This window comes from Pelobates fuscus, chromosome 5 (genome assembly GCF_036172605.1).
Source record: "Pelobates fuscus isolate aPelFus1 chromosome 5, aPelFus1.pri, whole genome shotgun sequence".
In the NCBI taxonomy this organism is placed as follows: Eukaryota; Metazoa; Chordata; class Amphibia; order Anura; family Pelobatidae; genus Pelobates; species Pelobates fuscus.
In genome coordinates this window covers 311596435-311611042 of record NC_086321.1, presented here as the reverse complement: position 1 = coordinate 311611042, position 14608 = coordinate 311596435, and the positions used below count along the sequence as shown (strand labels likewise).

General features: G+C 44.0%; 1 protein-coding gene across 2 annotated transcripts in view; it reads left to right on the top strand.

Moving 5' to 3' along the window:
* Nucleotides 1-14608, top strand: part of SGTA (small glutamine rich tetratricopeptide repeat co-chaperone alpha) — a 44416-nt gene that overhangs the window by 15112 nt on the left and 14696 nt on the right. For both annotated transcript variants that reach the window (XM_063455513.1, XM_063455512.1), the window contains exons 2-3: nt 5171-5304; nt 6611-6714. In XM_063455513.1, coding sequence (XP_063311583.1) covers nt 5205-5304; nt 6611-6714 — 204 coding nt within the window. In that variant the 5' untranslated portion in view covers nt 5171-5204. The remainder of the gene's footprint in view (nt 1-5170; nt 5305-6610; nt 6715-14608) is intronic.

Here is a 14608-nt window from a genome sequence, read left to right as displayed (position 1 = left end):
GCTGTAACTTACCTTCACAGCAGGTCCTGTCAGCTCCCTTCTCTCTCCTCCGTCCGTGCAGCTCCCAGGTCAGCTTCCTCTGTGTGTGTGTATAGCGATTGCAGTGTGTGTGTGTAGTGTTTGTATAGCGATTGCAGTGTGTGTGTGTAGTGTTTGTATAGCGATTGCAGTGTGTGTGTGTAGTGTTTGTATAGCGATTGCAGAGTGTGTGTGTGTAGTGTGTGTATAGCGATTGCAGAGTGTGTGCGTGTGTGTGTGTAGTGTGTGTATAGCGATTGCAGAGTGTGTGTGTGTGTGTGTAGTGTGTGTATAGCGATTGCAGAGTGTGTGTGTGTAGTGTGTGTATAGCGATTGCAGAGTGTGTGTGTGTGTGTGTAGTGTGTGTATAGCGATTGCAGAGTGTGTGTGTGTGTGTGTGTAGTGTGTGTATAGCGATTGCAGAGTGTGTGTGTTTATAGCGATTGCAGAGTGTGTGTGTTTATAGCGATTGCAGAGTGTGTGTGTGTGTGTATAGCGATTGCAGAGTGTGTGTGTTTATAGCGATTGCAGAGTGTGTGTGTGTGTGTATAGCGATTGCAGAGTGTGTGTGTGTGTGTGTATAGCGATTGCAGAGTGTGTGTGTGTGTGTGTATAGCGATTGCAGAGTGTGTGTGTAGTGTGTGTATAGCGATTGCAGAGTGTGTGTGTGTAGTGTGTGTATAGCGATTGCAGAGTGTGTGTGTAGTGTGTGTATAGCGATTGCAGAGTGTGTGTGTGTGTAGTGTGTGTATAGCGATTGCAGAGTGTGTGTGTGTGTGTAGTGTGTGTATAGCGATTGCAGAGTGTGTGTGTGTGTATAGCGATTGCACACTCTGCAATCGCTATACACACACACACTACAGACACACGCACACACTCTGCAATCGCTATACACACACACTACAGACACACGCACACACTCTGCAATCGCTATACACACACACTACAGACACACGCACACACTCTGCAATCGCTATACACACACACTACAGACACACGCACACACTCTGCAATCGCTATACACACACACTACAGACACACGCACACTCTGCAATCGCTATACACACACACACTACAGACACACGCACACACTCTGCAATCGCTATACACACACACACTACAGACACACGCACACACTCTGCAATCGCTATACACACACACACACTACAGACACACGCACACACTCTGCAATCGCTATACACACACACACTACAGACACACGCACACACTCTGCAATCGCTATACACACACACACTACAGACACACGCACACACTCTGCAATCGCTATACACACACACTACAGACACACGCACACACTCTGCAATCGCTATACACACACACACTACAGACACACGCACACACTCTGCAATCGCTATACACACACACACACTACAGACACACGCACACACTCTGCAATCGCTATACACACACACACTACAGACACACGCACACACTCTGCAATCGCTATACACACACACTACAGACACACGCACACACTCTGCAATCGCTATACACACACTACAGACACACGCACACACTCTGCAATCGCTATACACACACACTACACACACGCACACACTCTGCAATCGCTATACACACACACTACAGACACACGCACACACTCTGCAATCGCTATACACACACACTACAGACACACGCACACACTCTGCAATCGCTATACACACACACTACAGACACACGCACACACTCTGCAATCGCTATACACACACACTACAGACACACGCCCACACTCTGCAATCGCTATACACACACACTACAGACACACGCCCACACTCTGCAATCGCTATACACACACACACTACAGACACACGCACACACTCTGCAATCGCTATACACACACTACAGACACACGCACACACTCTGCAATCGCTATACACACACACTACAGACACACGCACACACTCTGCAATCGCTATACACACACACTACAGACACACGCACACACTCTGCAATCGCTATACACACACACTACAGACACACGCACACACTCTGCAATCGCTATACACACACACTACAGACACACGCACACACTCTGCAATCGCTATACACACACACTACAGACACACGCACACACTCTGCAATCGCTATACACACACACTACAGACACACGCACACACTCTGCAATCGCTATACACACACACTACAGACACACGCACACACTCTGCAATCGCTATACACACACACTACAGACACACGCACACACTCTGCAATCGCTATACACACACACTACAGACACACGCACACACTCTGCAATCGCTATACACACACACTACAGACACACGCACACACTCTGCAATCGCTATACACACACACACTACAGACACACGCACACACTCTGCAATCGCTATACACACACTACAGACACACGCACACACTCTGCAATCGCTATACACACACACACTACAGACACACGCACACACTCTGCAATCGCTATACACACACACACTACAGACACACGCACACACTCTGCAATCGCTACACACACACTACAGACACACGCACACACTCTGCAATCGCTATACACACACTACAGACACACGCACACACTCTGCAATCGCTATACACACACACTACAGACACACGCACACACTCTGCAATCGCTATACACACACACTACAGACACACGCACACACTCTGCAATCGCTATACACACACACTACAGACACACGCACACACTCTGCAATCGCTATACACACACGCACACACTCTGCAATCGCTATACACACACGCACACACTCTGCAATCGCTATACACACACGCACACACTCTGCAATCGCTATACACACACGCACACACTCTGCAATCGCTATACACACACGCACACACTCTGCAATCGCTATACACACACGCACACACTCTGCAATCGCTGCACACACGCACACACTCTGCAATCGCTATACACACACGCACACACTCTGCAATCGCTATACACACACGCACACACTCTGCAATCGCTATACACACACGCACACACTCTGCAATCGCTATACACACACGCACACACTCTGCAATCGCTATACACACACGCACACACTCTGCAATCGCTATACACACACGCACACACTCTGCAATCGCTATACACACACGCACACACTCTGCAATCGCTATACACACACGCACACACTCTGCAATCGCTATACACACACGCACACACTCTGCAATCGCTATACACACGCACACACTCTGCAATCGCTATACACACACGCACACACTCTGCAATCGCTATACACACACGCACACACTCTGCAATCGCTATACACACACGCACACACTCTGCAATCGCTATACACACACGCACACACTCTGCAATCGCTATACACACACGCACACACTCTGCAATCGCTATACACACACGCACACACTCTGCAATCGCTATACACACACGCACACACTCTGCAATCGCTATACACACACGCACACACTCTGCAATCGCTATACACACACGCACACACTCTGCAATCGCTATACACACACGCACACACTCTGCAATCGCTATACACACACGCACACACTCTGCAATCGCTATACACACACGCACACACTCTGCAATCGCTATACACACACGCACACACTCTGCAATCGCTATACACACACGCACACACTCTGCAATCGCTATACACACACGCACACACTCTGCAATCGCTATACACACACGCACACACTCTGCAATCGCTATACACACAAGCACACACTCTGCAATCGCTATACACACACGCACACACTCTGCAATCGCTATACACACACGCACACACTCTGCAATCGCTATACACACACGCACACACTCTGCAATCGCTATACACACACGCACACACTCTGCAATCGCTATACACACACGCACACACTCTGCAATCGCTATACACACACGCACACACTCTGCAATCGCTATACACACACGCACACACTCTGCAATCGCTATACACACACGCACACACTCTGCAATCGCTATACACACACGCACACACTCTGCAATCGCTATACACACACGCACACACTCTGCAATCGCTATACACACACACGCACACACTCTGCAATCGCTATACACACACACGCACACACTCTGCAATCGCTATACACACACACGCACACACTCTGCAATCGCTATACACACACACGCACACACTCTGCAATCGCTATACACACACACGCACACACTCTGCAATCGCTATACACACACACGCACACACTCTGCAATCGCTATACACACACACGCACACACTCTGCAATCGCTATACACACACACGCACACACTCTGCAATCGCTATACACACACACGCACACACTCTGCAATCGCTATACACACACACGCACACACTCTGCAATCGCTATACACACACACGCACACACTCTGCAATCGCTATACACACACACGCACACACTCTGCAATCGCTATACACACACGCACACACTCTGCAATCGCTATACACACACGCACACACTCTGCAATCGCTATACACACACGCACACACTCTGCAATCGCTATACACACACGCACACACTCTGCAATCGCTATACACACACGCACACACTCTGCAATCGCTATACACACACGCACACACTCTGCAATCGCTATACACACACGCACACACTCTGCAATCGCTATACACACACGCACACACTCTGCAATCGCTATACACACACTACAGACACACGCACACACTGCATCCACGACATGTGGCATGTATATTTTGTGCATTTACCTTTTGAAATAGTTTATTTTTTCAAAATGGTAAATGTACAGAATATCGGCAAGCTATCGGCCTGAAAGTTCACAGATTATCGGTATCGGCTCTAAAAAAAAAATCAATATCGGTCAAACCCTACTATAGTGTCCCTTTTAAGAATTGTATTTTTGACGTTGAAAAACCTGGCTCCTAACTTTTTTGCTGGCTCCTAGATTCCAAGCAAATTTGTGAAGCCCTGTTCCACAGGACACTTCTGTGCAGTATATGGCCCCATATCTTGTACAGAATAGGGACATTCGTGTATCTATGTTCTTGTAGTATATTATAAAGTTTATGATCTGTAGTTCATGTAATATAATTTCTAATCTATCTGGTGTTATCTATGTGCCTTTTGAATTTTATTCCCAACAATGCATTATATAATTATATTTTTTATTTTTTATCTCCAGAGGCTGCTTGTGTGACTTTGGAATTTGGGGAAAAATGGAGGACAAGAAACGTTTAGCCTTTTCTATCATCCAATATTTACATGACCAGTTAGACAATGGAGGGCTTTCCTCAGATGCACAAGAGAGTTTAGAAGGTGTGTAATATTACTTATTTTTTGGTAAGATCACCTAGTTTAGAGCTAAAAATGTTTTACTTGTCTCAGAATTCTCCATGTGGATATCAGTAAAATATCAAAACCAATGTAAAATAAAAAAATACTTTGAAATTCCTGATTTTCTAGAAATTCACAATATATGTGTCATTCCCGGCCCTCATATACTGAGTGCTGAGCATGTTCCACAAAGCATTGTTCAGAATAGAATTTTGGGGATATGTAGTTTAGCACTCCGCAGCAGTTTCATTCATAAATATGCAACATACTCTTATTTCCACAACCTCATATGTTTTAAAAAGACATTTTAAAACCTACAAATTTAGAAAAAAATATTCATTTTTAAAGGTGCGCACAGAGCAGAGTCCTGGCACTTTCCCAAGATAAGTTGTCAAACCTCTTACAGTATACATCAAATACAGTTTGATAACTTAATAATAATAATTTTTTTTTCATCTAGCATCACCAGCATCAGAAGCTGAAAAGATAGACTGCTTTATAGAGCCATCTAGCTTCTGAACGGGGAGCTATCTACTAAGCGGCTGTAATAGGATCGGAGTTTCATTAATTCAAATGAAATTCCGATCCGAACAAAGTCCCTGTTCTCATTCTGTTAGGACGCAATTCGGTAGTTTCACTGGCGTTCTGTTTAAATGACAGGACGTTCGGGAAAAGTGAAAAAAGGCTTCGCCTGAACACAGAGGAAAGGTGAGAATTGTGGGAAAACTGCTCTGACCACCAGAAATAAAGCACACTTTGCTCCTCTGCTGGTCAGAGATGGTCAGGCGTAGGAAACCTCCATAAGACAAATAGTCCCTACTTTGTCTTATGTTTTAAAGAAAACTAGAGCAGATAGGAAGAAATGAAGAACATATCCTGACATAGGGAGAGAAGAGGAACCGATTAACCCCTTCAGGACCAAACTTCTGGAATAAAAGGGAATCATGACATGTCACACGTCATGTGTCCTTAAGGGGTTAAAGAAAGGTAAGTTCGGCATGACCGTGCCACTTTAAAGCTATTAAGATTTGCATCCGACATTAAAGGAACACTTCAAGCACCATAACTGCCTTCTGTAGCCACTGTAACAGTGTCCTTGCACCATCCCATTTAATGATCGTTCAGACGCTGCCACTATTCCTTGCTTGGGTGATATGGAGTGATACATTTATTTATTTTATTACTACTACGTGGTAATTTGATCCCAAACTCCTGCTTGGTGTTTAGCATTGATGCTTTACTTGTATTTCACATCATTGTAAAAAATTTTTGTTCATCTGGTTCCCAGTTGCAATACAGTGCCTAGAAACTGCATTTGAAGTTTCAATTGAAGATCATAGCTTGGCATTGACTAAGAATCTTCAGGAGTTATTTGCAGAAGCTACAATAAAGGTACGATTCTCTCTCGCTCCCCTCCCCATGTATAGTTTAAGTATATAGAAAATGGTACATGACACAGAAGTACATAGCAGGAGGTTGGACAATTAATATATCAAAGCATTGAACAGTCATACAGTACACACAACTTTTTACAATCAATTTATATTTCTAACACCATAAAACAAAGAAAACCAGGGACAAATGGATGCGTAGAAAATTAGGTGTAAAGGTGAGGCTTCATTCAAACATAACAATAAAACCGCTTGCAAGGATGGACTGATGTGCATACCATCAACTTGCAGGGAGAGTGAAATAGGAGGGCTTAGTATTGTGAGGAGGAAAGAATGGCTCAGATTTAGAAAGATTTCATTTTACAACGCCAGAGAACATCCAGTCAGAAATGGAAGAGAGACAACCAGTGACATGTTCTAGAGAGGTCCCCCGGAGAGTATGAAAAGTTCTTCTTGTGGATAGAGCAGTGTTTTATGATAGCCTGGCAGAGAACAGAATGGTTGTGTGGAGGCCCTCTCTTTGCCTACATATCCGCATCCGCGTCAGAGATCCTCTTCTACCTCTTCGAGACCTATCCAGCTTTGGAAAAGATCCACCTAATGCTACAAGACCTCCAGAGCACTTGGACCTCCACTACAACCTGCACGCCATAGATGAGAGAGCAGATCACTTGGAAACTAAACTGACTAAATGTCAGACATTTTGCCTAAAATGGCTGGTCTATTGCCATCTTGTCAGTTCACAAAGATGTTTAAAACTTTATTTTTTCTCTTATTTCTGCTGAAGAGTCAATTGCAAACAGATGGTGTGTGAACGAAATTCAATGAAACAAGTTATATCTACTTAGTAGATATGAAATTGGGAGTTGTACAAGACCCTAGTGTCTCTGAAAATTCCAATGAAATATAGCCGAGATTATTCTTATTGATTTATTAAAATGATAGTAAGAGTTAACGCAATATGTAAGCATTTTACTAATCCTTGCAAGTAATGGAATTTTTTATTTTCGCTTTGCGCAAGCATTAATACAATGGCCTAGTCTTAAAAGCCACAGCTGTGTGATAAGGTTGAATCAAATATTCGTCTCAAATACACAATACTTTACTATTGCCGAGTAAAAATTACTTGGTATTCGTTATTAATCTGCCCCTACTTGCTATATCGCGAGTAGGGGCATATCTAGTAAACAGTGAGCAGCCAGTGGCACTTAAAAACACAAAAATCTGACTCACAACTATACCTCAAACTGTGACTGAATTGATACAGTAATGATCAGTTACAGGAGAGGTAGAAACCAATAACACAAATGGATATTACTAGGCAAAGGCAAGAAGAATCACATCATACAGAGTAGTTAAAAAAAATAAAAAAAAAAAAAATTATATGAACCGTTGAATTTGTGGCAACTACTAAATTATAAGTAGGCAATGTAGGCCAACCACGTCAGTACCTACATTCAAAGTTAAATATTGTAAATAGTACAGATTATGCCAACATTAGAATCAAAATGATTAGAGAATGTTGTGCAATATAAGTAGGAGATATGTAATAGGCAGGATACTGATGGAAAGGTGGTAACCAGAGGCACATGATCCATTGTGGCAACACACACATGCATAATAAGCAGGATAGTAGAAGATATGAGAACAAACAACCGCCTACTTACTCTGACCTTATCTTCAGATAGTGATGAAGTACTTATGGCAGAGCCTATGGTGATAAGATCATCCTGCAGCTTGTTTTATTTGCAAAGATATCAACACCAATCCAACCATATAATCCACAAGTATTACATCAATGAATGCAATGTTAGGAGTGACCATCATTTGCACAGATCTAGGTACAGAGACCATGCAAAACATAGCCAAATATTTGTCATCAACAAGCTACAATATTAGATTATGCAGGATGACTCAACAGCTTAAAGCCACACATTGGTTGCAAATTCCAGAAATAAGGACACCTAGAAGAATCCCCATGAATATCAGAACAAAGGTCCATAATGGAACTTCATGTTCAAGGATTTCCTTTATTGTTCTGCTAGCAGGTGAATTTTACCTGAAATAGTAAACCTGATAGAATGGTCTATGCACTAAAAAAAACTTCCAAAAACCTTCCACTCCTGGCACCATTGGAGTTAAATTGTTTGTGGTCTTCCATTAAGTATTTGTCTAGAAGACAATTTATTAGCGTGATCACGGTTAGAAAAAAGACAAAAGAAAAATAACATAGTGTCAGTGTCTAAAAAAAAAATAAAAAAAGGAAGGGAAAAAGCTAGCCGTATTAGGACATTAATAGTTAAAATGTCATGCAGAAATTAGGGGGGGGGGGGACGACAAAATTATGTCTTTATTTCTCACTTTTTAAAATGTATTCATATTAAATTGTTTCATATATAAATATTTGATGTAAAATGTAAGCCCCCTTTCTCCTGAATAAAATTTTATATAGAATAGGTGGCATGGATTGACAGCTGAGTGTAATGGCCGCCTAGTTCCAGCGCTCTACACCCGAAGCTTCATGAACTGGCCTGTAAATCCCTTATGGTGTCCAGCTGCACTGTAAGAAGTGCTGTGGTGAAACTCAATCAGTGGCAGTCATGCTCCCCTCACAGAGGACTAGAGCACAGGGGGTTGGAGATGAAACCAGCCTGACCCAATCAGCATCACCAGGCTTGTCGGTTCTCCAGGATCCACTTACCAGCCTCCAGAAGATTCCTCAGGTGCATACCCTGGCGGCTGAAATTGAACGCACAGCGTGGGAAGTGATTGCTGAAATCCATAGGGGTGCGCACGAAGGCCATGGAGAGACGCATGGAGCGTGTTGTAAAGGCCCACAATTGAGCAGCAACCCTCACCAACCTGATCCTACACAGGATCACAGTTTGAATTGGAAGACATCTCCTATTGATCGCTCAGAAATAATCTACGTATTATGGGTCTACCGGAGTTGGTCAATAAAGGGGACATAGAGAAGGTCCTTTTGGACTGTTTCTGCCAAAGCCTGGTGGAGATCCTTGACCGTCTATTGATTGTGGACCGAGCCCTCAGAGCCAGAGGCCCCAAGAAGAGCCCCCCAAAGGACGTAATCATGCGCTGGCATCACTTAAAGACAAAAGAAGCCATATTAAAACACAGAAGGATTCAGCTGTCAGATTCAGGGGAGATAAAGAGGACTAAAGTTATGACACTAATTGGGGGTACCTGTAGGTGATCCGGGGGGGGAGGGGGAGATGTAGTGATGAGGCCCATCCCCCTAGACTCTACTCAGGCCTTCCCACTCTGGAGAAATGGATAGTGCCAGACATACTTTCCCATTTCTCTACCTTAGGCCCAATGGGAGAAATAGAAGGAAAATGGAAAAGGAAGAAAAATCAAGAAAATACCCGTACACACTTAAGGAGACCTGTCCCATGCCCATAAATGACTCCCAGGTGTTGCACGGAAGACACGATGCAGAAACGCAAACCTAAGACATAGTGTCCAATGCCTATAACCCACAAGTTGCATAAGACACTCCCGCACAGTGGGGGCCTTGGCCGTGGTGCAATCTCCTGCGGGCGGCGTGCCCTGGCTCCCAATCCCCCACAAACAAATGAAATAATTTAAAAAAATATATATAGTTTAAACCCCAAATTCAGACCCACAATTGCACCCACAAGCTTGCTGGTCCGGGCCTCAATGGAATTGAATGGACTAACGTGGACGTCCATTTCTCAACAAAACTAGCACTATAAGGGGATAGTACTATCCCCTTCACCAGTATGCTCGAGTTCTATTTTCTGTCCTTTCTGCTGTGTGGGGAGGAGCTGACCCATGAGTAGATGCTGCCATGGTTGATCAGGAGATAAGATTTTAGCTTTGATGGATGCCTTTGGTGATCGGTTTAAAGGGCCACTCCTGGCACCATTGGCGTTAAACTGTTCGTGATCACGCTAATAAATTGTCTTAGTGAACAAAGGGACACGGACGGATTGTACATTGCCCTGACAGGAACCATCAACTCCAACACTTACCATTTACTTAATGTCTATGCCCCCAACGTCCCAAAAAAACTACATTCTGGACAAAACTGGGTGGAAAAAATAGTAGGCAACACTACCCAGAGGTATAATACTCCTGGTAGGTGATTTATACGTGATGCCATGCCCAGCGACGGACCGCAGCAGTGGTGCAAACCTACGAAGGCAGGGGAAGCCAAGACAAACTCATAATGTTCATACAAAGCACAGGGATCCTGGAGGATCCTGGAGGATCCTGGAGGATCCAGCATCCCAAAACAAAGGACTATACCTGGAATTCGGCAGCACACACCACTTACTCATGTATTGACCTTTTTCACTGACTTTTTAGGGATGCAATGGATTAAAACGTTGAATATTAATCTTCTCTCATGGACCGATCACGCAGACATAGAACTGACCCTACGGGTACCGGGAACACACTCTGAATTTGAGACCCACAGGTTTTAGAACAAGTGAAAAAATAAATCCAACACTTTTTCCAGACAAATTAGATCCCACCAACGTTTCACCAACGATAATATGGGCAGCGCACAAAAGTGAGATGCAACACAAGCAAGCCCCTGCCCGATCAAACTTTTAGAACTGAGGGAGTTAGAGCGTTTCACAATCTGTTGTTGGATGAGGTGAGCAGACACGTTGTCCGGTCAAAGAGGCTCTTCTTTGAAAAGTCCAAGTACCTGAAAAGTCCAACAATGGACACCCTATTAGCAAGGGCACTTAGACCTAAACACACAAAATTGCTAACTGCCATTAGTAACAACCAAGGGATGATCCTTAACAATCCCCTAGACATAAATAAGGAATTCTCAGACTAACTTTCCGGAGTATACAACCATTCCCCAATCCTGACCAGTGGAATCGGGTCCTACTCCGACACAGTAGCATTTTTTTATATACAAAGTCCAACTTTCTAGACCTAATAGGGATTTACTAAACTCCCTGGAACTCGCCCATAAGTATAGACCAAGTAAAAATAGCCACTAGTGACCCATCTCTTTTATGAACTGTGACTTGAAAATCTATGCCAAACTTCTGGCATCTTGCCTTAACCCTCTTTTGACCAGGGACATACACGCAGGCAAAGTGGGATTTGCGCCAACAAGGCAATTATATGAAAACACAAGAAGGGCAGTTGACTTGATCTGATGGGCAGGGCGGACTTGAACGCCTTCTCTGGTCCTTTCCATGGACGCAGAGGAGACGTTCGGCCGTGTTTAATGGTACTATCTTTTTACCCTACTGCACAAAATAGGACTCCTGTCTGGCTATATTACGGCGTTCAAAGCTCTCTACACGAGCTCCAGGGCCCAAACCATCGTACCAGGCTTGAGCCCCCAACCATTTAAGTTGAGGAACAGAACCCGACAGGGATTCCCCTTATCTCCCCTCCTCTTCAACCTAGCCCTGGAACCCCTGTTGTACTATTTTAGGACAAACCCCCAAATCAAAGGAATGAAAATAGCAAACAAGGAATTTAAGGTCTCTGCATCTTGCTCACCCTCGCAGACCCGAAAGTCTTATCTGTCCCTTGTTTGATTGATCTCCTGGGAACCTACAGACCGGTATCTGGCTACAAAATCAATCTAGGTAACTTGGTGGGTATTCCACTGGAGATCTTTGAGGACTTCACATGGTTGGGGACCATGACCGGTCTCAAACGGAGTTGGCAACATATTACATACCCTGGGGTCTAATGGACATTAAACCCAGACAACTTGTTTGCCGAAAATCACTTGCACATGATCTGTACACTACTTACTGTAGTGCCAGGAATACAAAGCTGTATTCCTGGCACTCTCTCCCCCCCTTCCATACCGGTTAAAAACCCTTTTTTTTTTTTTTTTTTTTTTTTTTTTTTTTTAACTTAATCCCAGCGCCAAAGTTCCTCAGTGCTGGGTCGACGCTCTGCCCCCTCCTCCCTCCCGCAACGAGCGGGGTCTAATGCACATGAATCATTGCTTTCCTATGGGGAAAAAAATCTGACGGAGTTGCTCATGCAGCGTGTGAGGACGTCCAGGGTCGGATATCGACCATTTTGATTCAGGAAGCCTTCTAGTTGGTTTCTGGTAGACAGACACTGAGGGCAGACTTAGAGGACCCAAAAAAGGCCTAATCACAACATTATATACACAACTGAGCGCGCCTGAAGATGACAACAAAATACCCAATTATGTTTTGCTCTGGGAAGCAGACCTGCAGCAAACACAAACAAGTGGGGCCTGGCAGGACATATGAAAGGCCGCAGCAAAGGCCTCCATTTGTGTGACACACCAAGAACAATGTTGTCAAACTCTCATGAGATGGTATACCACCCCAGTAACACAATTTAGAATGGGTAAAATTCCCACGGACAGTTGCTGGAGGGGGTGCGGGGAAAAGAACATGTCTAAAAGGAGAGCGGTTTTGAACTATTTTATAGAAACTTTTCTGACAGCGGTAATGCAAAAGAAATAACTAAAAACCCATGGACCTTTCTCTTTGCAAAACCCATGAATGGACTAACTAATCGTGAGCAAAAGCTGGTTAACAAAATCAATCTAGCTGCTAGAACAGCAATGGCACAAACACGATGGACAGCTATGTAACTATGTAATGGTTGAATGTAGAAATGCCACTGACAGCCTGGGTCATCAACAAAATTAAGGAGACACATCTAATGGACAAACTCACTGTACAGGTGTGCAACACTTACCCCGCCCTAACAAAAATCTGGCAACCATGGAAGGATTATACAGACTGCTGAGGATTGACCGTACAAGGGGCAGCTGGGCTTCACCGCCCCAGCAGATAACGAGAGTCCTTATATTCCCCCCTGTTCACTCTTCTTTTCTACTCTTGTTCTTTTCCCACTACCTACTTAATTTTCTCCTAAAAAATAAATAAAACATTCATGATGGTACATGGGGATAGCGAGACATACTTCTTCATGCGAGCAGAGTTGAATGTAACTTCCTTTTAGTCCTGCTGGACCGAACATATCGCGTATCAATGGCAAACCGTTCAGTTACGTATTCTTGTAATTGTTTTGCATATGCATGATAGAACTACTTACTTGCTCTCTGGCCACCCACTTTGTTGCAAATGTATGTTGTGATGAAATGTAAACTAAATTACTTGCTACTCGGCTTCATACCAAACTTGCTGAAAGTAATGGCACTGTACCTACACAGTATGGCTTGATCTCAAAATTAATGTAACCCCATATATATGAACTTATAAATATATATATTTTTTTTTTGTTTTTTTTAAGTATAGAAAAATGTGAAATAATAATATGAAAACGGTAAATCTGGTTAAACAAACAGCTTAAATTCTAAGTTTTGTTTTGGTCAGTACTTATACAATTTCCTCTGTACTAAGGGGTTAAAGGAACACTAGGGTCAGGAACACAAACCTGTATTCCTGACCTTTATAGGGTTAAAAAGACCAAGAAAATCTTTCTTTTATTACAGTCTGCTGCTGCTGGTACTGCCCCTGATATACCTCCTTGGCTGACACCATCAGAAGTGATGATCTAAGCCAATCGCAATGCTTTCCCTTTGGATTGGCTGAGATTGCCAAGGAGGCTGATCAGAGGCATAGCCAGCACAAGCCAAACACAGGCCTGGCTAGTCAGCATCTTATCATAGAGATGCATTGAAAGTTCAGTGTCTCCATGCAGAGGGTGGTGACACGGAATGTCAGTGCGTACTGCCCCAGGAAGCACCTCTAGTAACCTTCTGAGGAATGGACCTCCCCGGTCCGCAGGCACAGTGCTGGCAGCCGGAAGGGGTGGAAAGGAGAGAGGACCCGAGTGCTCAGCCGGCAGTCCGGGTCCTTCTCTCGCGAGCACGGAGTGTTGCTGCGGTTACCAAGACAATGCTCCGGATC